The sequence below is a fragment of the Anoplopoma fimbria genome, chromosome 3 (genome assembly GCF_027596085.1).
Source record: "Anoplopoma fimbria isolate UVic2021 breed Golden Eagle Sablefish chromosome 3, Afim_UVic_2022, whole genome shotgun sequence".
Classification (NCBI taxonomy): Eukaryota; Metazoa; Chordata; class Actinopteri; order Perciformes; family Anoplopomatidae; genus Anoplopoma; species Anoplopoma fimbria.
The window spans coordinates 3,140,301-3,166,690 of record NC_072451.1 but is presented as its reverse complement, the minus strand read 5'-3'; the positions used below and the strand labels follow the sequence as shown (position 1 = coordinate 3,166,690).

The following is a 26,390-nucleotide window of genomic DNA, read 5'->3' as shown; positions in this document are numbered from 1 at the left end:
AGTAAGTACTTGAGTCAATGTACTTTCCACTGGGAACAGGTTTTGATTAATCTGATTATTATATTTTAAAGCCAGGACATGTGGTGACCACACACACACACACACACACACACACACACACACACACACACACACACACACACACACACACACACACACACACACACACACACACACACACACACACACACATAAACACAGTCACGCTTGTTTTAGACTGAAGTGAAGTTTTAATAGGAAGCACATATTTTCCCTTATCCTTCATAATAAATGTTGTCAACAGCAGTTTGGCCACAAGTCTCTTTTATTTTAATGATAATCATAATTATTATTATTATTTGCATTATTATAATTAATAATTAAAGGCAGGAATCACCAGAAGTCCCATGAAACAATATTATCACGATCATGATACGATATTATTGCTTTATCAAACATTGCTATATTGAACACAGCGATATATCACAATTTATTACTACAAATAATGCAGTTTATCAACATTTGTTTTAACTAATACGATAAAGTTTCCACTCGGTTCATCTCAATTAAGTTCATTTCTAACAGACCTAAAGCCAAAGAACTAAAAGATTTATCATCATCACCAACTTATCTCTTCATACTCTGTTTAAGTCATCTCTAGTGGTGATTTGATTAAAAAACACATTTCAAATAATAAGGAAATAAAAAAGATTGTATTTGTATTGATTAAATCAAATCTAGTCATTAGTAGTTTTAGTGATGTATTATAATCTGCTTAGAGCTAGAAACATCTCCTTCACACAACACTACATTTTACATGATTACATTTGAACACATCATGATAACGTACCAATTAACCTTCACCCAACACTCATTTTTACTGGATGGAGCATGAACGCAACATAAGGTAACTGTCATACTGCTCAGCTGTAAATGTGACCAACAAATAAATCAGAGTCTGATCAGCCGATCATCTAGATCTCTAGACAACATGGTCACATGATCCTCAAAGTGTCACTCATGAAGTGATTGATGTTCATCATCACCATCTTCATCATCATCATCATCATCATCATCATCATCATCATCATCATCATCATCATCTATGTCGTCTGTTCTACAGTCACAGAGACCTTCACTGGTAAAACCTTCAGTTGGAGATTCACAGCTTCTATAATTGGAAACATCTTCTCAGTGAAAGTGTGTGTGAAGGTGTGTATGTGTGTGTTGGTATCAGGATCAGAGAACGACAACTTTCCTCTGTTCCAGTCCAGATTCACTCTGATCCTCTGGAGCTTCTTCTGGACTTTGAGATCAATGACTAAAGTTGATGATGGGGAGAGAGCTCTGTATTCACCTAAACAGAACCATATTCTCCATAATCCAGACCATATGTCTCTCTTCCTCTGGACAGACTCTGGTAACACACCCAGAAACCAGTGTTCACTGTCTCCAACCTGGACGTCCCAGCTGTGAGTCCCTGAGTTAAACCCCTCAGAGCCCAGAACAGACCAGTAATCATCAAACCTCTCTGGATTATCAGGAAGCTGCTGTTTGTCTCCTCGTCTCACACTGGTCAGATCTTCAGACAGGATGAGTCCTGGATCAGCAGTGTTTGGGTCCAGAATCACAGGAGTGTAGGAGACCATGTCCTTCATCTTGTTCCAGATGTTGAAGGTCAGGTTGCCCAGGTGTTTGGCCTGGTCTATCAGAGCTCCTGAGAGCAGCTGTGGATCCTCCAGCAGGGGGCGCTGCTGGACTCTTTCCACTGCAGCCTTGTAGTTGTTGAGGAAGGAGACGTCTTCAGCTCTCAGCTCGTCCTCTGTGGCTCTGACTGTGTCTGAAAGAGCTGCTATCTCTCTGCTCAGAGCCTCCATCTTCTCCTTCATCATCTGACTCTTCTGCTCCTCTTCCTCCCTCAGTGCAGCCATCCTGGCCTCCTCTTCCTCCTCTAGAAACTGGTGGAGCTTCTTAAACTGATCCTGAATCTGCCTCTCTGTGTGTCGGGCCTGGACCTTTATGTGTCCTGCTGTTTGATCAAACTCCACTTTAACTTCTTTAAAAACCTTTAACTTCTTCTTTAAGGGCTCCAGAGTTTCCTGAAGTTTCTTCTTGTGGTGTTGAGCAGCTTCATCGATGGGTTTGATTCTGTGGTTGGTGTGTTTTTCTGAATCTCTGCAGATGTGACACACTGGCTGCTGATGGTCCAGACAGAAGAGTTTGAGTTTCTCAGAGTGCAGACTGCAGAGAGTCTCTGAAGCTCTCTGATCTCTCTGCTGTAAGAAACTCTCACACAGGTTCTTTAAAGCAAAGTTAGGAGGTAGTGAACCCTTAGAATGTCTTATCTTACAAACTGGACACTCTTGGATTATCTTCTCTGTCCACCAGTTCTGCAGACAGACTCTACAGAAGCTGTGAGAACATGACAGGATGACGGGGTCTTTAAAGACGTCATGGCAGACAGAACAGCAGAAATCTTTCTCTAACCTTGAAGCCATTTAGTCTCTGAGTGAAGCTGTAAACTCGGCCGCTCTCTGTTCCCTGAACGTTTCACTTTGAGTCTTTGTTCTTGAGAATCTTCTGTTCAGTTTGTGGATTCAGCAGCTGGTTGAAGTGGAATTATCCCAGTATTCCCAGTACTCCGTCCAGTACATGTCCTCTCTTAGTACTGGTCTCTCAGTGTGTGTGTTTGTGTGTGTGTTTGTCTCAGGTGAGTCAGCTGATGGGCGGAACTTCCTCATCACAGTTTGTCTGGTTCAGCTTGATTCCAAACTAATTAATAATCTTTTTTTAGATGCTGGTTATGACTTCTGTCTTTGTCTCCAGTAAGTAGTTCATTCAAACAGGAAATGTTTAGCTGAAGAAGAAGAAGAGAAGAAGAAGAAAGAAGAAGAAGAAGAAGAAGAAGAAGAAGAAGAAGAAGAAGAAGAAGGAGGATTTTCTCAACACATAAAGGAAACACTTCATTTACCCGTGAAAGAACTAATACCACACAGTAAAAGTACTTATACCACTTATAGTGGAGGAAAAAGTACAATATTTACTTCTGAGATGTAGTACAGTATGAAGTAAATGTATCTTGATTTTATTTTTAAGTAAGTACTTGAGTCAATGTACTTTCCACTGGGAACAGGTTTTGATAAATCTGATTATTATATTTTAAAGCCAGGGACATGTGGTGACCACACACACACACACACACACACACACACACACACACACACACACACACACACACACACACACACACACACACACACACACACACACACACACACATAAACACTGTCACGCTTGTTTTAGACTGAAGTGCAGTTTTAATAGGAAGCACATATTTTCCCTTATCCTTCATAATAAATGTTGTCAACAGCAGTTTGGCCACAAGTCTCTTTTTATTTTAATGATAATCATAATTATTATTATTATTTGCATTATTATAATTAAGGGCAGGAATCACCAGAAGTCCCATGAAACAATATTATCACGATAAGTCATGATACGATATTATTGCTTTATCAAACATTGCTATATTGAACATTGCGATATATTACAATTTATTACTACAAATAATGCAGTTTATCAACATTTGTTTTAACTAATACGATAAAGTTTCCACTCGGTTCATCTCAATTAAGTTCATTTCTAACAGACCTAAAGCCAAAGAACTAAAAGATTTATCATCATCACCAACTTATCTCTTCATACTCTGTTTAAGTCATCTCTAGTGGTGATTTGATTAAAAAACACATTTCAAATAATAAGGAAATAAAAACAGATTGTATTTGTATTGATTAAATCAAATCTAGTCATTAGTAGTTTTAATGATGTATTATAATCTGTCTTAGAGCTAGAAACATCTCCTTCACACAATACTACATTTTACATGATTACATTTGAACACATCATGATAACGGAGGAATTAACCTTCACCCAACACTCATTTTACTGGAAAGAACTAATACCACACAGTAAAAGTACTTCATACTGGAGTGGAGCATGAAGTACAATATTTACCAAGATGTAGTACAGTATAAAGTCAGCCGATCATCTTATCTTTAAGACAACATGAGTCAATGATCCTCAAAGTGTTTTCATGAATCTGATTGATGTTCATCATCAAGCCATCACATGTCAACATCATCATCATCATCACATCACACATCATCACCATCACAACATCATCATCATCATCATCATCATCAATCTCAACAACATCACATCACAGAGACCATCACATATCAATCCTTCATAATAAATGTTGCTATAACAGCAGTTTGGCCTTCAAGTAAAAGTTTTATTTTAATAATAATAAGTGTTAATGAATTAATTATCTTCCAGTATTAATTACTATTAATTTTATTGTGTTTGAGTAATTAAGGGCAGGATCAGAGAAGTCCCATGAAACAATATTATCACGATCATGATACGATATTATTGCTTTATCAAACATTGCTATATTGAACACAGTGATATATTACAATTTATTACTACAAATAATGCAGTTTATCAACATTTGTTTTAACTCCAGACTAAAGTTTCCACTTCATCTCAATTAAGTTCATTTGTAACAGACCTAAAGCCAAAGAACTAAAAGATTTATCATCATCACCAACTTATCTCTTCATACTCTGTTTAAGTCATCCTAGTGGTGATTTGGCCTCAGGTGAGTCAGCTGATGGGCAGAGCCCTCATCACAGTTTGTCTGGTTCAGCTTCAATCCAAACTAATTAATAATCTTTTTTTAGATGCTGGTTATGACTTCTGTCTTTGTCTCACAGTAAGTCAGTTCATTCAAACAGGAAATCTGAAAATGTGTTTAGCTGAAGAAGAAGAAGAAGGAGGATTTTCTCATCACATAAATGAAACACTTCATTTACCCATGTGAAAGAACTAATACCACACAGTAAAAGTACTGATACCACTTATAGTGGAGTAAAAAGTACAATCCTCTTCTGAGATGTAGTACAGTATAAAGTAAATGTATCTTGATTTTATTTTTAAGAAGTACTTGAGTCAATGTACTCCACTGGGAACTTTCTGTTAATCTGATTATTATATTTTAAAGAGCTGCTGACCTCTCTGCTGTCACACACCTCACATCTTCTCCTTCATCATCACACACATCACACACACACAACTTCTTCCAAACAGCCATCCTGGCCTCCTCTTTAACCTCCAGAGTAAACACAAGTCACAGCTGTTTTAGTGATCAGGAATCTGCCTCTTTCTGTGTTTGGGCCAAGACCTTTTTTTGTTCTGCTGAATTGATCAATTATCATTATTATTATTAAAAATTTTATTATTATTAAGGGCTGAGAGTTGATTGGTGTAAGAACTTCTTCTTTACAGCAAAGTTAGAGAACCCTTAGAATGTCTTCTTACAAACTGGACACTCTTGGATTATCTTCTCTGTCCACCAGTGCAGACAAACCTCTGGACAACCTTCTGTGTGGAGTTTGTTCTGAATCTCCCCGTGCAGACGTGGGTTCTCACACTCCGGCTTCCTGACAGTCCAAAGACATGAAGAGGTGCATTGAGACTCTAACTTGCAGTGGATGCAGAGATGTCTGTGAATTATCTGTTGATCTCTATATGTCTGTCCTCTGATAGAAACCTCTCCAGGTGAACCCTGTTCTTTAACAGCTGAGTTAGGCTCCAGCACCCCTCGACCCTTAACTTAAATGTTTCTCTTCCAAACTGGATCTTAATTATCTTTATTATTATTACTATTCTGCATTACAGACTCTTAGAAGCTATTATTATTATTATTTGCATTATCATTTAAGGGTCAGGAAGACAGAAGTCCCATGAAACAATATTTCACGATCATGATACGATATTATTGCTTTATCAAACATTTAGCTATATTGAACTTGCGATATATTACAATTTATTACTACCCTAATGCAGTTTATCAACATTTGTTTTAACTAATACGAAAAGTTTCTGTTCATCTCAATTAAGTTCATTTCTAACAGACCTGGCCAAAGTAAAAGATTTATCATCATCACCAACTGTATCTCTTCATACTCTGTTTAAGTCATCTCTAGTGGTGATGTTTTGTCTCAGGTGAGTCAGCTGATGGGCGTATGCTTCCTCATCACAGTTTGTCTGGTTCAGCTTGATTCCAAACTAATTAATAATCTTTTTTTAGATGCTGGTTATGACTTCTGTCTTTGTCTCCAGTAAGTAGTTCATTCAAACAGGAAATGAAAATGTATTTAGCTGAAGAAGAAGAAGGAGGATTTTCTCAACACATAAAGGAAACACTTCATTTACCTGTGAAAGAACTAATACCACACAATAAAAGTACTTATACCACTAATAGTGGAGGAAAAAGTACAATATTTACTTCTGAGATGTAGTACAGTAAAAAGTAAATGTATCTTGATTTTATTTTTAAGTAAGTACTTGAGTCAATGTACTTTCCACTGGGAACCGTTTTGATAAATCTGATTATTATATTTTAAAGCCAGGGACATGTGGTGACCACACACACACACACACACACACACACACACACACACACACACACACACACACACACACACACACACAAACTCATCATCACCAATCTCTTTATTCTGTTTAAGTCATCTCTAGTGGTGATGTTTGTCTCAGGTGAGTCAGCTGATGGGCGTATGCTTCCTCATCCCAGTTTGTCCAGTTGAGTTTCAATCCAAACTGGTTGATAATCTTTTTTAATACTGGTTATGACTTCTGAAGGAGGATTTTAAACACATAAAGGAAACACTTAATTTACCTGTGAAAGAACTGTCCATCATTCAACAGGAGAAAGGTAATCTGTACCGCTGCACCCCGTAGCACCGTGACATCCCCCCCGCCTCTGTCGCCTGAGACCAACGTCCCATATCTTATTTTCCTCCCTCCCTAATCGGATTAACCCCCGGTGTCCCTCAGAGGGCCCCGTTTCTCTATCAATGGACGACAGCTCGGCTCCTACAGCGTGGAGCTGCCTGTAAATAAACCAAAACGTTCTTTTCACTGAGAGTTGTAGCAGAAATCAGCGGCTGCAGTAATCTGTCGTCTGGGTTTGATTTATTGTTCTCTTCAGTTGTTCTTCTGGAAAAGAGTGTGTGTTAACCGGGGATGTTATAGGAAAAAGGAGGGACTGTCTCTTTAATTCTCTTCACTTGTGTGTGTTTGATACAGCGTATGCATTGGATGATATCTGTTAAAGAAAGGCCAGTAGTCATGTGTTAATATTCTATTTGTCACTGTTTGATTCCATACAGCAGTCTCCATTTTACCACTGTGTCTGTTAGCCACATGTATAAGAAAAAAGTGTAGATATATAGCTCCGGTACATTTTGAAAGAAATGACCAATAAATATAGAACAATTAAAATTCACATGGTGTGAAAAAAAACATGAAAGAATCGTGACCCAATGTGGTAACTGTACATTAACCAGCATGTGAATCACATTACATTACATTACATTACATTACAGTCATTTAGCAGACGCTTTTATCCAAAGCGACTTACAGGAAGTAAGTAAATCATCTCTGAAGATGCTCCTCGTTCCTGTAACCTTTCAATCGGATTATTTTTAAATACTCAACTGGATTAACTCCAACACATGAAATCAAATAAAGACCATTCATAGCTTCTGAAAAGTAGATATTTGAGAGCACAAATTGATAAATCAATCGATTACTTTTTGTTTGCTCCACATTCGCTTGTTTTCAGCTTCACAAAGTGCAGATTCTTCTGCTTAACATTTACAACTATTTCTTGACATTTATACACAAAACATCTAAAAAACAAAACATTAATTGTCAATGACAGTAATAAAAAGGAAGTGAAGGTGTCGTAAAATTTAAAAAAATTAGTATGACACTCATGAAAGTATGTCATGCAAACATGTGATGAGATATTTAACACATAAACATCCATGGAAACATTTATTTCAACTTAAAGCAAAGACAAAAGGACAAGAAGAGAAAGAAAAAGTCACGTTATTGATCTTTAATCATCTCCTCATCGCCCACATCTTCTCATTTTGTTCTAAGAGTATTCTCTTTGTTCTCATTAAATTGTTTTTGCCTGGAAATGCATATTTTTTTTTAAACATTCATTTATTCATTTAAAGTGTGTATGTGGAATACTGGTCTAATAAACATCTCCCTCCTTTCTCCTCACTTCCTCCCTCCCTATGTCCTCCTCTTGTCTCCTCCCCTCTCAGGTGTTCCTCCGGGAGTCTCTGGAGAATCGCCTGGAGAAGCAGAGGGAGATGGAGGTGCTGAAGGCCGCCATGATCATCCAGGCCCACGTCATGGGCTACATGGCACGGTACGACTACATATTCAAACTCAACAGATTAAGTGTTCGTTCTAACCCAAAGTCCTGTTCGTTAATTGATCGTGTTTCTTTGCCGACGCTGTCCCACAAACAGGAAGCAGTACAGGAAGCTGCTGCAGTGCATTGTGGTCATCCAGAAGAACTACCGGGCGTTCTACTGGAGGAGGAAGTTCCTGCTCGTCCGCTGGGCGGCGCTCACCTTCCAGAAGCGAGCTCGAGGCCAGCTGGCCCGCCGGGCCTTCAGCCAGCTGCTGGAGGAGAGGAGGAGGAGGGAGGAGGAGGAGAGGAAGAGGAGGGAGGAGGAGGAGGAGGTGGAGAGGAAGAGGAGGGAGGAGGAGGCGGAGGAATTGGAGAGGTGAGCTATTCACTCATTTTTTGTTACATTTTAGGGCCCAGTGGAATTAAATGATAAGGAGTTTGCAGTTAGAATAGCCAAAATATATACAGCGGCCATGAGTCTAGTTTTTTACTTTATATTTAATACATCTATTCAACTGTTACCAATAAAGATAAAACTCCTTCTAATTAAAACCCCAATTTAAATGCACGTGCTGCAAATGCTTCATTTTTGGCCCAAAAAATGAAACATTTAAAATTCTTTAAGAAAATGGCGTGAAAGACTTTGGATATAACTCCAACAGATGTAATCGTAAAAAGACAATTCTTAGCCACTGAAAAATGTATGTTTGTGAGTACAAATTAACAAAGAATCGATCTATTCAACTGTTAGAATGTATGTTATCTGTAAATGTTCTTATTACCCTAGAGTCAAAATGCTGTTTCAAAGCCTTTTCTCAAATACCAGGGATACAATTCTAACAAAAAATACAGTCAAACTCCTTTAAATTGTCACTATGTCAGCGAAAGCAGTAAATATACAACGTAAACTTCTTAAAATCCCCAATTCCCAGAAATAATATTGACGACATCACTTCTGTATCCTCAACAGTGTCTACAGCCCTGAGACAGCACTTCCACTGAATCACTGAGAAGTGAACTGTAGTGTTAAATAAACACAGAGAAACATTATCAGATGATACACATACTTCTGTTGTTTGGATGGATGATGTGTCTGACCTTTACAATCTGAATTCTTGATGGGTTTTTATGGGATTTTAATGCCACAATGAGACGGGAAATGTAATTACTTGTAAATTTTCGGTAAATCTTATCTCTTACCGTCAGCTGATGTCTGTCTGTCTGTTTGTGTCTGTGCAGGGAGAGACAGAAGCTGGAGGCCGAGAGACTCGCCACAGAGGTACGCCCAAACACGATTATTTAGGAATTCTCTTTTATGATTTTAGATATTTTACTGATGATTTGTTTTGCAGAATAGCCCAGTTCTAGGCATATTCAAATAGGGCATTGCATTTATTAAGGTTATTTTATTATTATTATCATATACAAAGACAAGTATTTTACGAGCAAAAAAAAGGTAAATGTTTACTGTGAAATCTTATGTTCCTTCAATTCTTACAGTCTTAAGTTTATTGTCGTGCTGTGCTCGACTGGCTCCAAACAGGATTTGGGTTTTTTCTGAATTATAAGCCCTGCAACAAATCTCCATCTTTTTTTTTTTTTAATTTGTTGTTGTTTGTATAATTTGGCCACAAAAGTTGTGTTTTTCTTAAAAAACAATCCATATATTCCCTCTGCAGGGGGATCATTTTCAGAACAAGTTAACTTGTTTCAGGAATTTTGTAGCGGTGAGCGTATGAATCTTGAAAAAAGGTGCAAGAAAGAAAATTGATTCAGCAGAATTGTGAAGAATAACATTCATAAAACACCTACATTTCTATCGTATCCCAATACACTGACAGGTTTTTATATTTATTTTGAAAAGTAGGACTTATTTCTATAAAGTTTTAACATTTTAGAGCAGAAGGAAAATGGTGAGTCCGCCCAGTAACTGACTATATCCAAAATAGCTTTTGGTACCACAAGCACAATAAACAAAAATGTAATGCAGATGACAAAAAAAGTGGAAACAAAAACTGTTTCTGTCCCAGAGTTTTCAAGATGTTTGCCTTTTGTTCCATCCTCAGGCTGAGGAGGCCAGACTACTGGAGGAGCTTCATCTGTTGGAGGAGTTGGCCTCTCTGGCTTCGCCTCAACCTGAAGCATCAGCTGCAGCATCAGCGGACACCTCGGAGGAGCCGGATTCAGCGGAGGCCCTTGAGGGGGCGTCCCAATCGGATGAGGCTATCCGTCCTCACGAGGCGTCTCAGGTGGAGGAGATCCTGCGGCTGGAGCGGGAGATCCAGTCGCTGCAGAGGCAGAAGGAGCGTCAGGAGCTCTCCCTGACGGAGGCCTCCCTCAACCGCCTGCAGCTCCTCCGCGACCAGGAGCTCCGGCGCCTGGAGGACGAGGCCTGCAAGGCGGCGCAGCAGTTCCTCGACTCCCTGAACTTCGACGAGATCGACGAGTGCGTGAGGAACATCGAGAGCTCTTTGGGAGTCGGCGAGGCGGAGGAGAAGGAGAGCGGACGGAGGAGAGGCAGCATGGAGGAAGAGGTCGACGAAGGGTTCGGGGCGGATGACGAGGCCTTCAAGGACTCACCCAACCCGAGCGAGCACGGCCACTCGGACGGCCAGCGGACCAGCGGTATCCGCACAAGCGATGACTCGTCTGAAGAAGACCCATACGCCAACGACGGTGTGACCCCACCCCTGGGTGCAACCGCCATGCAACACCAGCCGCTGCCTTTACCGCCGGTGCCCACCGCCTGCCACAGCGCCTCATCCAGCGGGGACTCGGCCTACTGCCACCCCCAGGCTTCGTCCGAGGCTCCGTCCGACGACCAGGTGGAGCTCATACCGCCGGACGAGGATTCGGACTACGACCAGGACGACTACGACGAAGGCGCCATCGTGTCAAGTGGCAGCGTGGCCTTCTCCAACCCTCGCAGTGGCCAGTGGTCTCCGGACTACCGCGGCTCTGTAGGCACCTACAACAGCTCAGGGGCCTACCGCTTCAGCTCGGACGGGGCGCAGTCATCGGTGAGTTGGGGCCAGGTGGCAACCTCCAGTTCTGCTGAGTGAAGCCGATGTGGAAGTGTCTTAAAGCTGCATTCTCTCTACTGTCCATCAGGGGGCGACTCCTCTGGTTGTATAGAAGTCTATGAGAAAATGACTCTACTTCTCTCTTGATTTATTCCCTCAGTAAACATTGTAAACATGAGTTTATGGTCTCAATCTCTAGTTTCAAGTCTTCTTCAATACAGCATGATGTTCATTTAGTAAATGATGCTCCATTTAGAGTCAAACAGACCATAAAGCAGGGGATGCTTTAGGGCGGGCTTACTGTGATTGACAATGACTACAATCAGTAAAGCTTACTTTGTACGTCCTGAATGTCTCATTGCTGTTGTTTTTGTTCCAGTTTGAGGACAGTGAGGACGACTTCGACAGGTTCGACACCGATGACGAGCTGTCGTATCGGCGGGACTCCGTCTACAGCTGCGTCACGCTGCCGTACTTCCACAGCTTCCTCTTCATCAAAGGTAACTCCTTCATTACAATACTACTTTAAGCATGAAAAGGACTGACATGACCTCAGGCGTCTATAGTACAAGAGAAGAGACCATTCCCCTTTTTCAACGATATCATAGTGTTACTTCCTTCAATTCCAACCATGTTTTACTTCCTCAACAAGTCATTAAGAACTTTCACAATGGAAATAAAGAAACACCCTTTTTTTACGTATGTGACTTTCTCAGAAAATAGAATTTTAATTTGCATACATTTACTTAACACACAAGGTTAAAAACATGCCTGTTTTTTAATAAAATATAGTTTAACGCTGTTACAACAGTTCTATATACCGTATCTATCTTTCTGTCTATCACACAGAATTTTAAACACCAAGGACCTGATTTTGACTAAGTCTGAGAACTCTAGTGGGGTTTTTTTGGAGGGTGATTGTATTAATCAAAATTCCGGTCGTCCCTTAGGTTTCTCTCGTTTTTTCCCCCATGTTAAAAGTTTTTTAAAAGGGACTTTGACCTTTTAAGATGCAAGGATGTCATATGATGTACAGATTGTAAAGCCCTCCGAGGCAGATTTGTAATTTATGATTCTGGCCTTTACAAATAAATTGAATTGAATTGAAAATGTTAATAGTAATAGTTAGATTTGTCTTCCTCTAGATTCCTTCCTCACATTAAATTCTGTCCTCCAGATGATCTAATACATCAAATATCATGTGTAGTTGTAGCAGAAGAGTGTGAACACATAAATGAAAACATATTTTTCCTCTCCAGGCGGTCTGATGAACACGTGGAAGCGGCGCTGGTGCGTTCTGAAGGACGAGACCTTCCTGTGGTTCCGGACCAAGCAGGAGGCTCTGAAGCAGGGCTGGCTCCACAAGAAGGGAGGCGGCTCTTCCACGCTGTCCCGCCGCAACTGGAAGCGCCGCTGGTTCGTGCTGCGCCAGAGCAAGCTCATGTACTTTGAGAACGACGGCGAGGACAAGATGAAGGGGGTGCTGGACATGCACGATGCCAAGTAAGGACCAATCAGACCAGCTCAGGAATCTCCAGTGTGATGTCATCAAACATAGCAGAGTCAATTTTAAGAACCAAAGACATAACATTTTGTAATTATTTTAAATTGCTGACAACAATAACTAGAACCTATATACTACTGATAAAAATTCAAAATACACAATGCAGCTTCAGCTTTAAAGCCCTTATTTGTGTTTTAATACTTATTATTTATACTTTATCACTTATTAGATATTAAACACAAAAATGTAAGAAGTTAAAGAATTTGGAGTGGATTGTAATTAGTGTTTGAGCAGCTTATTTACATTATCACTTATTGGACCTGCAGGTGGAGATTTTAGAATTAAGGAAATGGACAGAGCAGGAAATCTGATATATAAAATGATCACAATTACAATATTGTTACTGAATAACTAGGATGCAGTTCTTCTAATGACCACTAGTTGCTGATTTTACAATAGCAGTATTGAAGTAACTGGAAAATTGTCAACTTCTTTTTCTAGAAATGTAAAGCTAGAACCTTTTAAACAAAGTTAGTGTCTTTTTAGATAAATATATATTCTTGTATTGTGTTCTGGTGGTTATTTAGAAAATGATTGTTCTATTTAAGCTATCGAAAGTATAAGTATGGAAATGTATCGCTGTGACATCATTTTCATGGTTTACTATATTATGACTATATTATTATGTTTATTGCGCGCTTTATTATTACATTTGTCATGCCATACTATACGATGACATTATTTTTTACATTTTTATGCCATTCCAAACTATGCCTTTTTCATGACATGCTATACTAAGATATTTTTGTGAATTGTTAACGTTTTCTTATAACTTTTTTTTAGAGAAACAATGCCTTAGAGATACATTTCAAGCTAAGCCCTCTAAGGTGATGAGAGATTAAGCTGTTTCTGTTTCTTGTGATCTTCAGAGAGATCATCGATAACACCGGTAAGGAGAATGGAATCAACATTGTGATGCCAGAGAGGACCTACCACCTGATCGCCGAGACCCCCGAGGATGCCAGGTAGATTGTGTGTTTGTTTCAGATATGCTGTGCTAAGCTACACACATCACCACTAAAGCTATTTCATTTCATCTGAATATCATCTTTCATGCAGAGATGAAGTCCAAATCATTATTACAATGCTAACGTCACACCAACTATTTATCTCTTTTTCATTCTCTCTTACTCCTTCTGGTTTTATTATTCCCCCCATTAGCCTTAAATCTGACATACACACATGATGAGTCACACACAGTATATTGAGGAGGAGGTGTGCCGGTTGCCCCTGGCAACACATTGATTTCCTCTCAGAGGGACAGTCCTCTTCCTCCAAACCCTGTGTTTATGTCTGAGACAGAATCAGTCTGAACACATAATTACCTTCATTTTTACCCTATTTGTACACACACATATGTATTTATTATCTGTTTTTTAGCTGTACAGTTTATTGACACATAGAGAGTAATAGGGATGCATTATTACCACATCTCTTCTGCTTTGTATGTTCATTTCAATATGTTTACCATTAGTGACAGATAGCTGCTGAAACAGAAGTTATTAAGGCTTAAAATACAAAATATTTTGTATAAAAATCTATTTATACAAACCCAAGAGAATTTGTTCTTTTTTTTTTTTTTATGTAGACACAATTATATCCCTGTTTAGTGAGAGAAGTTGACTAAAATTTGACTAAAAAAAGATGTTTTTATGCTGATGATGATGTCGTCTCCGTGGTTACAGCCAGTGGTTCAGCGTGCTGAGTCAGGTCCACGGCTCCACAGAGCAGGAAATCAGAGAGATGCATGACGAGCAGGCCAACCCCCAGAATGCTGTGGTGAGTACCGAGGGGGAAGCAAAGCACTCTGAGTAATGGAGTTGTCATAATGTATGATGGGTTGAGAGTTTTTTTAAAGAGAATAAATACTTTTTTTTATCACTTTTTCAAATTTTCTTCTCAAAACTTAAGAGCATTTAATCAGCAACTCTACAATTAAGTGGTACATGTGAAGAATATGAATAAATGCACAAGTTTCCACCCAATTCAGCTGCTTTACACAAAAAAAATGATGATTTGGCTAGATGATTATGGAAAAAATGTAATTGTGCTTCAGGAAAAACCTTTCTTGTAGCAGGTTTTATTTGCAAAGCCTTGGAGAGAAGACTGAATATTTTGATATTTTGAAAATATATGCATGGCATGAAAATAAAAATGTCAATAAATAAATCAGTCCAGAGATATTAAAAGGAAAGAAACTTCAATATAAAAGGCGTAGAAAAATCTACAAAACACTGGCTGTGTGTGTAAATGTCAAACTAGTTATAGCTTCAGAATAAGCGCAAAGTTTTATTTAATACAATAAGCTTACTTTAGTTAGTTTATTATTCGTATTTTAACAAGATATAACATATAATAATAATAACAATACATTGTCAATTACACTTAATACAGCTCAGCTTATATGGATGCATCTTATCTTTATTTAGACTAACATCTCTTCTTAAATTTCCATTGACTTTGTTGCGATTGTGCCATCTTTAAAATTCACTGAGCGATCAATCTAAACACACTTTAAGATTTATTTTATACGTGCTATTTTTTGGGGTTATTTTCTATTCTGTTGTGGTCCTGTTTGTTGAACAGGACACAGATGTGATGGGAAAGCCACATCCTGTTTTCAGTGCGTGTGTGAGAGATAATTGGTTTCCATGGGGGCAGAAAAAGGTCAATCTCATTATCCAAACCCTGAACACTGTCAGTGAACCTCCCTCTCTCCCTCTCTCTCTTCAGGGCACGCTGGATGTGGGGATGATCGATTCGGTTTGTGCGTCTGATAATCCAGAGAGGTGAGGACCGGCATCATTAAGTCACGTCACGTCTCTGGTTTTTCTCTGTGCAGACCTGCTTCACACATTTCTCTTATTATTTACTTTTCTGTAGCAAAGTGAAGGAACCAGAATGTGTCTGTGAGATGAAAGTATCAGTAACAGCTCATGAAGGCTTCTGTGGTATCCTGTCACTGATTACTGTGGACTCAATTTATTTTTTATTTTGTTGAAACAATAGTCTGCAAAGTCTGTTCTGTTCCAAAGGAAAGGTCTTTCTGAAATCTAGAAGCAGCTAAATGAAGTCATTTGACTTTTTATGACATACTATTCTATGACTTTTATGCCTTTTTATGACATTATATACTATGACTTTATTATGGCTTTTTTTGGACATACTGTGACTTTTGTATGACTTTACACAACATACTACAGTATGACTTCTTTATGACTTTCTAAGACATACTATACTATGACTTTTTTATGGCTTTTTTTTACATACTATACTAAGACTCTATTGATACTTTTCATGGCATACAATACTATCATTTTTCAATGATTTTTAATGACATACTATTACTTTTTTATGGCTTTTTTCAACATATTGTACAATGACTTTTTTTGACATACTGTGACTTTTGTATGACTTTACACAACATACTACACTATGACTTTTTTATGGCTTTTTTTTACATACTATACTAAGACTCTATTGATACTTTTCATGGCATACAATACTGTCATTTTTCAATGATTTTTAATAACATACTATGACTTTTTAATTACTTTTCATGACGTACTTCACTATTACTTTTTTATGGCTTTTTTCAACATATTGTACAATTACTTTTTTTGACATACTATACTATGACTTTTTTATAATTTTTACGACATACTTTTTTTGTTTTTTTACAACACACTAAACTATGACTTTTTTATGATAAAAAAAAATTCACAAAATACCTAAAAAAGTCAGGATATTATGTCATTAAAAAGTCATAGTATCGTATGTCATAAAGAGACCGTTTAGTATGTCATGAAAAGTTTAGTTTAGTTTGTCATCAAATAGTCCTACTACATCTTTAAAAGTCATAGTATAGAATGTCCTGAAAGTCATAGAATAGTATGTTAAAAAATGTCAATAAAAGTCATAGAATCGTATGTCATGAAAAGTTAGTTTATTGATTATTGTCTTCTCTCTTCTTCCTCTGACATATCAACTCTTTTTCTGAACCGTCACAGGCCGAACTCCTTCGTCATGATCACGGCGAACCGCGTGCTGCACTGCAACGCCGACACGCCCGAGGAGATGCATCACTGGATCACTCTGCTGCAGCGCTCCAAAGGGGACACCCGGGTCGACGGCCAGGAGTTCATCATCAGAGGTGACAACGCAATCCCTCAACGTCCCTTTACCCCTGATGCCTTTGAAAGGGTTGCTGGGGGGCTGGAGTCCATCCAAGAATGTATTTTAGGAGGACAAATAAATCAGATTTACAGCAGCAGAGCAATAAGGCACAGCATATGAATCAGAATCAGAATCAGGATCAGCTTTATTGGCCATGTATGCGTATGCATACAAGGAATTTGACACCGTTATTTTACGCTGAACAATGTTCGGGAACATCTGTAGGTTAGTTGTGGTAGCCGGTGACTTATTGGGTTCTTTTTGGATTTACCCTTTTGTTTTACTTTTTGCTTAAAGTTCTGGTTCGCAGTCTAGTAGGTGTGGCAGCTTAAACCCAACTCAAAGATTTTTTTTTTCTAAATTTACAGAGGCATGAAAAACAACACAAACTTGACAATAAATGTCTAGTTGATTGAGCTAAAAAGAAAATAAAAATCTAAATTGTTTGATGGAATTTGCAGGTTTCAACATTTGGGATAAATTCAAACAGTTGAAGTGTATTAAGTGCTTCCACATAGGTTATTTTGTTACTGCAGCCATGTCAGACTGACTGTACACCTTTTTTTTAATGACAACACAAATATCTGATTCCTTTATCTCCACCAGGCTGGTTGCACAAAGAGATGAGGAACAGTACAAAAGCATCGCTGAAGCTGAAGAAGCGCTGGTTCCTGCTTACCCACAATTCCCTTGACTACTATAAGAGCTCAGAGCGAAACTCGCTGAAGCTGGGAACGCTGGTGCTGAACAGCCTCTGCTCGGTGGTTCAGCCGGACGAAAAGATCTTCAAAGACACTGGTGAGAAAATGAAATCACAGTTCTTACACTAATGCTTCAGTTGTATCTTTTCCACTCTGCTTAACGTGACTCGTTCTCCCGGCAGGCTACTGGAACGTGATCGTGTACGGCCGCAAACACTCGTACCGTCTCTACTGTAAGCTGCTGAATGAGGCCACGCGTTGGGCCAACTCCATCCAGAACGTCATCGACACCAAAGCCCCCATCGACACGCCGACCCAGCAACTGGTCCAGGACATCAAGGTAGGAACCCCTGCTGGCGTGAAGCTGATGGAGACCTTGGTGGAAGCTGCAAACATGTCGTAGTTCAGGAAGCTAAAATACTAATTTAGGATCAACAGCATGACAGCATTTGTTTCTTTTTACCCCGCACCAATTTTCAACCCATAAATTCTGCAAATAAGTTGTTCTTATTTTTGACTTAAAAACAAAATAGGTAACTAAATATATTGGGACTTATTGGGCATATAAACATTTAGAGAAGTCCCATTTTTTTAAAGCATTTTTTGTGGATTATGCAACCATTTTTCTGTGCAAGCTTGCTGGAGGCTAGAATCTATCCCAGCATGCATTGGGTAGGAAACAGTTAACCCTTTGTTAAGTAAGAGTCTCCTATCAAGTGAACATGGATGTGTTTAGACTGAGAAGAAACTGGAGCTACATGCAAACGTCACACAGCAAGATTAAAGTAAAAAGTGTATTATTTCATAAAATTGTGACTATAAGGATTAATAATTCCAAAATGAAGATCTAGATGAAACTTAAATTACCACAATGAATACATCCACCTGCTGCACACTCGTAGTAAACCCTCAGATAACCAGCAGAGCGTTGTATTGAAGTCCGGCTCTCTCTGCTCTCTGCAGGAGAACTGTTTGAACTCGGAGGTGGTGGAGCAGATCTACAAGAGGAACCCCATCCTTCGCTACAGCCTCCACCCGCTGCACTCGCCGCTGCTGCCGCTGCCCTACGGAGACATCCACCTCAGCGGTGAGTCACACAGATATAGAAACCAAAAAAAAAGAAACACACAAAGACAGACATCAAGTAAGACTGAAACATTCAGCAAATATAAAGTCCAGTCTGAAGTATCAGAGATCAGATTATAAGATTTCTCTTCTTTTTCATCAAAATAAAAATGAATGCAAACATTTTAGATCCAGAATTCAGTCATGTCATCGCTTTACTTGTGCCATCACAGGACTCCACTTCTTTAAACATCTGTTTTTTATTAAAACCTTAATATTATTAATTAATCTATGTTCTCTTATTATGATTTATAATCTAGATTTGAGGGAAGGTTAGGTTTTTCCCACCTAACTGTGATACATTCAATAGCTATATGTCCATTTAACTTCTGTCTTCCAAATGAGAGTTAACTTTGAGCACGAACATGTGATTGTGAACGCGCCATTTCTCCAGCTTTTGTTTAAATGAATAAGATTAATTGCCATTATCTGTGATTTACTGTACTTTATCATATCTTGTTAGCATTAAGTAGCAGGACTTTAACTTAAGAGAGTTTTTAGAAGTGTAATGGATTGATTGAATTGCAGAATTTACTAGAAGATATGAACAATAACGAGTGAGGTTTCTAAAGTGTTTCAAGCAGGACATATAGTTTGCCACAAGAGAGGCAAATTTAAATTGACTTGATTTTTAAAGGGAGTTTGGTGGCGGTCTCTCCTTGAAGCTGACCTCCTTGTTTAGCTGCACAGGTTTAAGCTTCAGACAAAAATATAAGAAAATCAACATTAACCTAAGTCAAATAAGCCGACCACAAACACAGTGTTGTACTATTAAAGGCTACGCGATCACAGACCACCCGTCACATCACTAACCTCTTCCCTCTGCCCCGGTTCAGCTCTGAGAAACAGAAGCTACACGACGCTGCAGGAGGAGGCCCTCAAAGTGTTCGGCTCTCTGCAGCACCTGGAGGGCGTGGCCGACCCGGTGCCCATCATCCAGGGCATCCTGCAGACCGGCCAGGAGCTCAAACCGCTGCGGGACGAGCTCTACTGCCAGCTGATCAAGCAGACGGTGCGGCCGCCGCAGACCGGCAGCCCCGGGAACCTCTGCAGCTGGAAGATCCTGGCCTGCATGTCCTGCACCTTCATCCCGACCAGGAGCATCCTCAGATACCTCAAGTTCCACCTCAAGAGGTATAGTCATGTGCATAGATGGATGCGGACAGTTTGACTCCAGAAAACTGTTTTTTGGAGGACACAATGACAACTCGTCTTTATAGATTAATCTGAAGATTGTTCATGATCCAAATCGTTTTTCTCAACAGGACTCGAGAGCTCCTCCCCGGCTCGGAGATGGATCGTTACGCCGCCTTCGCCCTGGACTCCCTGAAGAAGACTCGAGCCAGGGAGAACGTCCCGTCACAGGAGGAGATCCGCTCCATCGTGGCCCGGCAGGACATGAGCACCACCGTCCACTGCCATGGAGGAGGCTCCTGCAAGATCACCATCAACTCACACACAACAGCTGGAGAGGTGAGTGACAAGATTTGATTTGATTTAATTTGATATAATTTAATTTGTTTTTTATTTTATTTTATTTTATTTTATTTGTTTATTTTATTTTATTTTATTAAATATTATATTAATTAATATTTCTATACGTTTTTTTTTAAGTTGTTTAATTTCATGTGCACATTTTTGTAAACGCTGTTGTGGATTATTAGTCAGTGGCTCTAAAAATACTACTCGTTGTTTTTGTGGGTCAGGTGGTGGAGAAGCTGATCCGAGGTCTGGCCATGGAGGACAGCAGGAACATGTTTGCTCTGTTCGAACACAACGACACCACGGAGAAAGCCATCGAGAGCCGCACAGTGGTGGCCGACGTGCTCGCCAAGTTTGAAAAGTAAGCGTCACGTTAGTGTTAGCATCTGAAGTAAAAAATAAATAAAAGCTTTTGTCCTCCGGTCCTCATGAACTCTCTCTCTGGTCTCCAGGCTTTCAGCCAGCCCAGACGAACACAACACCGGCTGGAAGTTTTACTTCAAGCTCTACTGCTTCTTGGACTCCGAAAATGTCCCCAAAGACAGCGTGGAGTTTGCCTTCATGTTTGAGCAGGTGAGACCTAATTTAAACCACAAAATCACAGTTTTTTTGACAGATGATCATCCAAGCATTATTAGACATTACATGACTTCATTTGTCTATCATCTGTCAACAGACTAACTGGTTATTGACTCATTATTTCAGCTCTTATAGAAATTCCATAACATTCTATTTTGTTATAGTTTTTTATAATTTTACAATTGGTTTGTCTCATTGTTTAAGTTAATGCAATAGATTTTTGCATTTCTACATGAGCCCTAAACTGACCCTTTGACATTTTTGTGTAACAAAGTTTGTTTTCTTTATATAATGACATAATTAACTAGTGATCTTGAGGTATTAAATCATGTCTGTCTAGGGCTCCCGTTTGAACAGAAGTGGGTCCATTTTTTCAATTATTTATAAAAACATTAAAGCATTCATTTGAGTGATACAAACACAGGGTTTTTATATCCCTCAAAGCAATACATTACTGCAGTGAAACTTTTTCTTTTTTTGGTTAAAATCTCTGTTAATAATGAATCAGGTGTCAGGTAGCTGTTTGATTTTCTGTATTGTACGTACTGAGGCAGTTGTTCTGGAGGCTCTATCTCACATTGTTTTTGTCAACAGGCCCATGAAGCCGTCATCCGGGGTCAGTATCCGGGCCCTGAGGAGACTCTTCAGTTCCTGGCTGCCCTGAGACTTCAGTACCTCCAGGGCGATCACAGCTCCCAGGCCAGCGTCCCTGAAATGTCCCTGGTGTTCCCCATGGCACGATTGCGGGCCCGGGTTCAGAACTCGGCCAAGACCTTCGCTCCGGGTACCGGCTCGGTGGCCGACCGCTCGGGGACGGCGGAGAGGAAACGCTCGAGCTTCCTGGAGGGAACGCTGAGGAGGAGCTTCAGGAGCGGATCGCTGAGTCGGCAGAAGCTGGAGGAGGAGAACAGCCTGGAGGCGTGGATGAGGGAGGAGGCGACGGCGGTGAGAACCAGCGTGATGGACAAGTGGAAGAAGCTGCAGGGGATGAACCAGGAGCAGGCCATGGTCAAATACATGACCGTGGTGAAGGAGTGGCAGGGATACGGATCCACGCTGTTCAACGTGGAGGTGAGGACAGAAATAATGTTCAATTTATTTGATTTCTCAGTCTCTTTGATTGTTGGCTCCATTGTTTGAATGTTTGCTATTTTGCTTTATTTTTTTAAATTTTATGAAATACGTCTTTTGTCCCTTTGCTTGAATTTACATAATTTTCAAACAATTAACAGATATTTCAAACTCCAAACTTGGGAATTATTGGAATTATTATTATTTATTTTTTTATTCAGAGAATTAAAGTTAACATCTCAAATAAAAATAAATGCTCAGTATTCTTCCTTGCTGGATCCATTGTATTAATGTTTGCTATTTTGTTTAACTTTTTCAAAAAAATGAATTACATTTTTGTATCTTTGCTTCAATTTATATAATTTTCAAACAATGAATAGACATTTCAAACTCCAAATTAGGGAATTATTGGAATCTTTTTTTGTTTCTAACTCAGGGAATTGAAGTAAATACTTAAAGCAACCTAGGTTGTGATTTCCTGCTTCAACATCTCAAATTAAAATGTGAATCTGACCCAAAATATGAAAGGCCATCCCTCATGCTTCTTGTTTCTGCTTGTGGTTTAGTGTCGTGACGGGCCCTTCCCCTCCGAGCTGTGGTTGGGCATCAGCCGAGAGGCCATATCGGTGTACAAACGAGGGGAGCCGTGGCCTCTGGAGGTTTTCCCGTACGAACAGATTCTCTCCTTCGGAACTCCGCTGGCCAACTCCTACAAGATCGCCGTCGAGGGCCGAGAGCTGGTCTTTGAAACGCAAATGGTTCGTACTACAAAACAAGTTGTTGGTTTCCTTGGTGTTGAAATAAATGATGTGAATTTTTGAAGGACTTCCGGTAACATCAGCCCTTTCAAATCATTTTGACGATGCTCATATTCACAAGTCAAAGTTTGAGTCTACAGAAAAGTACTTCTCTAATCGGGCTTGGTGAGCAATCACATTGGAATTCGTGAGTTTTGAAATTTCATAAAATGCTGGTGTGACTATGAGCAGGTTGAATCAATGTCGACTTTCAATTTCAATTTTCTATTTATTTTTAGAGCCCAATTACAAATCCTCACAGATTCAGAAAAGCATGACGCTGATGAAATGAACCACCAACCTGTTTAAAGTCTCCTCTTCCTTCCTCTCCTCTGCAGGTCATGGACATCGCCAAGCTGATGAAGGCCTACATCAGCATGATCGTCAAGAAGCGCTACAGCAACTGTCAGTCCGTCAGCAGCCACGGCAGCCAGTGTAGCGCCTGGTGAACTCCACCCTTTGACCTTTGACCTTACGGAGGAGCGCCCGCAGAGGGATCGAGCTTGGCACCCGTCTTCGGCGTTCTGGAGAGAGCGGCTGGAACATTTGACACGTCAGACTGACTCTGTGAATGCTGGAGACAAACCACAATGCTCTTAACGTCAATAAGCTCAAAATTATTATTTTGAATGGTTTCATTCCAAAACATTAAACATCCAAACCTGAGAGATCAGAACATCGTTAGAAGTCATTTCAAGCTGGTCTGATCAGCTGTTTATTGGAGTCCAAAAGGATCCACAGAGACGGAACATTTTTAACTCGGTTAGTAAGCGTGAGATTGCAAAGCAACCAGACTGAAAACTACCAGAAAACACAAGACAAAATAAGACTTTTCAATCATCATTCATCATCATTCTTTTGGGTGTCACTTTTTCAAAACTCCCAAAAAACAAGCTACTTGAGTCGTGTAACTCTACGCTGACGACACCACGAGCTCTACTTTGTCTAAACTCACAAAGTCTGGATGTTATCACCGGTGAAATAATTGATTAATCGTCCGTTTTATGAATGGGATGACGTCTACAGAATTACCAAAGTTTTACAATGAAACAATCAGTTAACCCAGTAAAATTACACAAAGATAACACAATGTTGTGTTTACCAAAAAAAAAAGGGTTTTCAATATCAAGTACACCGTAGCGTCGACTAGAACTAATGGAAGGTAGCTATTGATCTAGTCATTTGAGGACAAAAACGATTATCCAATAACAAGATTTATGACATGAAGAATAAATCAATAAAAACTGAAATATTCAAATACAAAAAAAAGCAACTGTTCCACTGTTTCTCAGGCCAAAGACCACGAGCTTAAGGTTTAACACAACCTCATTTTCTTATTTCAGTCAGTCTAGAGTTTACTCTAGAAGTGAGGATGGGTCTTGTTTTGGAATACAACTGTTTATTTCTTGCTGATGCTAATTTGCTGCAACACTACAAAGACTGTTGTTTCAGGACGAGGCTTTTTGTTACTGATGATTTTGTCAGTGTGTGTGTGTGTGAGTGTGAGTGTGTAAGTGTGTGTGTAAGTGTGTGTGAATGTGATTTTAAAGAAAGGTGCATCTACATGTAAAAAAAAAAAAAAAAAAAAAAAAAAAAAAAGCAGAGAAGATAAAGAAAAGAAAACAGCTAAAGCTTTGAGCCTTTTCCTCTGCTTTGAAACACTCTGGGACTTGACCTTCTATACAAACTTTCTCCAGGGATGATCTGCTCACTGTAAATAATATGCAACTGTATTAAGCATTTCAAGTTTGGGATTGATTGTTTCGATTGATTTGCGGACGATCTGGAAAAAAAAGGTCACACAAGTGCCTGTTCAAGCTGAAGCAGGACGAACTGAAGTCACAATCGGACTTTGTCTCATCGATGCCACTCTCTAATCTGAACGGTGCTCCCACGTTCCCTTTAGCTACCAATGTACTCTTACACTGCAGCATCCGTCCAGCTACGCAAGTCCTTCAAGCTGAATCAAAATGTTCCATTTTTCACAATCACTCTCCAAATCAACACAAAGCCCAAAACAGTAGCTTGACTTTCTCCGAGCTGAATTTAAAACCTATTTGGCTGCAAAAGACCGGATCCCACTGTGGACAGAGATCTTAATTTCAAATGTAAACAGGGCCTAATGGTTCCAAATTTGTCAATCCATACTTTTGTTGTCAACTATTTTTGGCAATGTGGCAAATCATTTTGCTGGACAGGGTTTATGTCAATTCTAGAATTTTTAGGTAATTTTTCTAACAATGTGAAGAAGTACATATATTTTTCAGTTATCTGACTATAAACTTAACATTTAGTCTCTTAACAGTTTCTCAATTTATTCTACAGAAAATGTACTATATCACAATATAAAACTACATATACTACATACAGCTTATAATGTATATGACCCACTGTTAACGAGAACTAGGAACTTGTTGGAAACCGTTTTTAAATAGCCACTAAAACGACTTGTTGCTGTCCCTTTTTTTGGAAAATGCACTGAAAAAAAAAACATTCCCTTTAAACTACAAGGGACTGCAGTTATCTATCACTTGTTTGTACATTAATATTTGGGGCTTTTTTAATGTTTGGGTGTGAAAAAAATTGAAAACCCTGCATAATCATTCATTCCGTTTTGACCACCAATGGTCCTCTTGTCTTTAGTATATAATTGCTATTCCGCACTTTTCATTTTCATTGAACCCTCCAGATGAAGCACAGTTATTGTGTCCTAATCAGGCCTTAAAACATCCCTTAATTCCCCCTTTAAGTAACTCAGACTGCAATGGTTGACACTTATTATGATATTATGATAAATAAATGGTGGATTTTGATGCGATCATGTTTAAGTTTGGATGACTTGCTCAGCTGGATTTTGTTCAGTGTAACATTCCTACAACATTTCACTGGAGCTCCGCGGGCGGCAGATCCATCCAAAGACGCGTGTGCAGGTTTCTTCCACGGTGCCTTGTTGTATATTGTGTACACTTATTTTGTTTTCCATGTGTGGTTTCATTCATTTTTCGTATAATGTGCAATGTTATATAAATATATATATATATATTATAATCACATGGCTGTACATTTTATACTGCAAGTCTTTGCCTTCTACTTTTTTCTCCTGAATGATGACGATATGGTGATTTTCTCAAGATGAAAATCTTGTTGTATTTTTCTCTACGCAACCATCCGACTGACAGTTGATCTTTGACACAATACTGGTATCTTGTTTTTTTGTATCTGTATTAGCTGTGTTATGTATTGAACGGATGATTCTAACAATAAATGATTACATATTTGGTCTGAAGTCGCATTCACAGTTGTTTTATTTACTCTTTATTTTACACGAGTTTAATAGACTGAATCAACGATCGTAGTTTTATGTTTTGAGTACTTTGTATTTTATTAGATTTAAGTCAGTTTGTTGACAGATTTTTGGCACAAAGGAAAGTGTCAAACAGTCTTAAAGTTCAGATTAAATGAACTTAAAAAGAACGTTCCTCTATTTCTGAATCATGATCTAATTGTTAGGGTAAGAATATCGGGGTAAGCCAATCAGAGGCAGAGTAGGGCGAGCAATGCCTGCGCTATAGTAGGAGTTGCTAACTGGTC

The 26,390-nt window shown here is 39.2% G+C and overlaps 2 protein-coding genes across 2 annotated transcripts in view; one reads left to right on the top strand and one right to left on the bottom strand.

Annotated features, from left to right (window-relative positions):
• The window catches only part of myo10 (myosin X), a 151,230-nt gene extending 125,155 nt beyond the window's left edge, over positions 1–26,075 (top strand). Inside the window, exons 22-41 of the mRNA XM_054624356.1 lie at positions 8,187–8,293; positions 8,397–8,657; positions 9,521–9,560; positions 10,348–11,301; positions 11,684–11,804; positions 12,564–12,807; positions 13,738–13,833; positions 14,554–14,647; positions 15,602–15,657; positions 16,879–17,021; positions 17,651–17,842; positions 17,928–18,085; positions 18,709–18,832; positions 19,707–20,004; positions 20,136–20,343; positions 20,577–20,713; positions 20,805–20,925; positions 21,526–22,002; positions 22,569–22,760; positions 23,138–26,075. Of these exons, the coding sequence (XP_054480331.1) occupies positions 8,187–8,293; positions 8,397–8,657; positions 9,521–9,560; positions 10,348–11,301; positions 11,684–11,804; positions 12,564–12,807; positions 13,738–13,833; positions 14,554–14,647; positions 15,602–15,657; positions 16,879–17,021; positions 17,651–17,842; positions 17,928–18,085; positions 18,709–18,832; positions 19,707–20,004; positions 20,136–20,343; positions 20,577–20,713; positions 20,805–20,925; positions 21,526–22,002; positions 22,569–22,760; positions 23,138–23,248 (4,134 nt within the window). The 3' untranslated portion in view covers positions 23,249–26,075. The remainder of the gene's footprint in view (positions 1–8,186; positions 8,294–8,396; positions 8,658–9,520; positions 9,561–10,347; positions 11,302–11,683; positions 11,805–12,563; positions 12,808–13,737; positions 13,834–14,553; positions 14,648–15,601; positions 15,658–16,878; positions 17,022–17,650; positions 17,843–17,927; positions 18,086–18,708; positions 18,833–19,706; positions 20,005–20,135; positions 20,344–20,576; positions 20,714–20,804; positions 20,926–21,525; positions 22,003–22,568; positions 22,761–23,137) is intronic.
• Positions 1,083–2,477, bottom strand: LOC129115787 (E3 ubiquitin-protein ligase TRIM39-like). Its single transcript, XM_054627041.1, has one exon. It carries the CDS (start codon positions 2,475–2,477, stop codon positions 1,083–1,085), a length of 1,395 nt encoding a protein of 464 aa, XP_054483016.1.
• Positions 26,076–26,390: the final 315 nt, after the last annotated feature.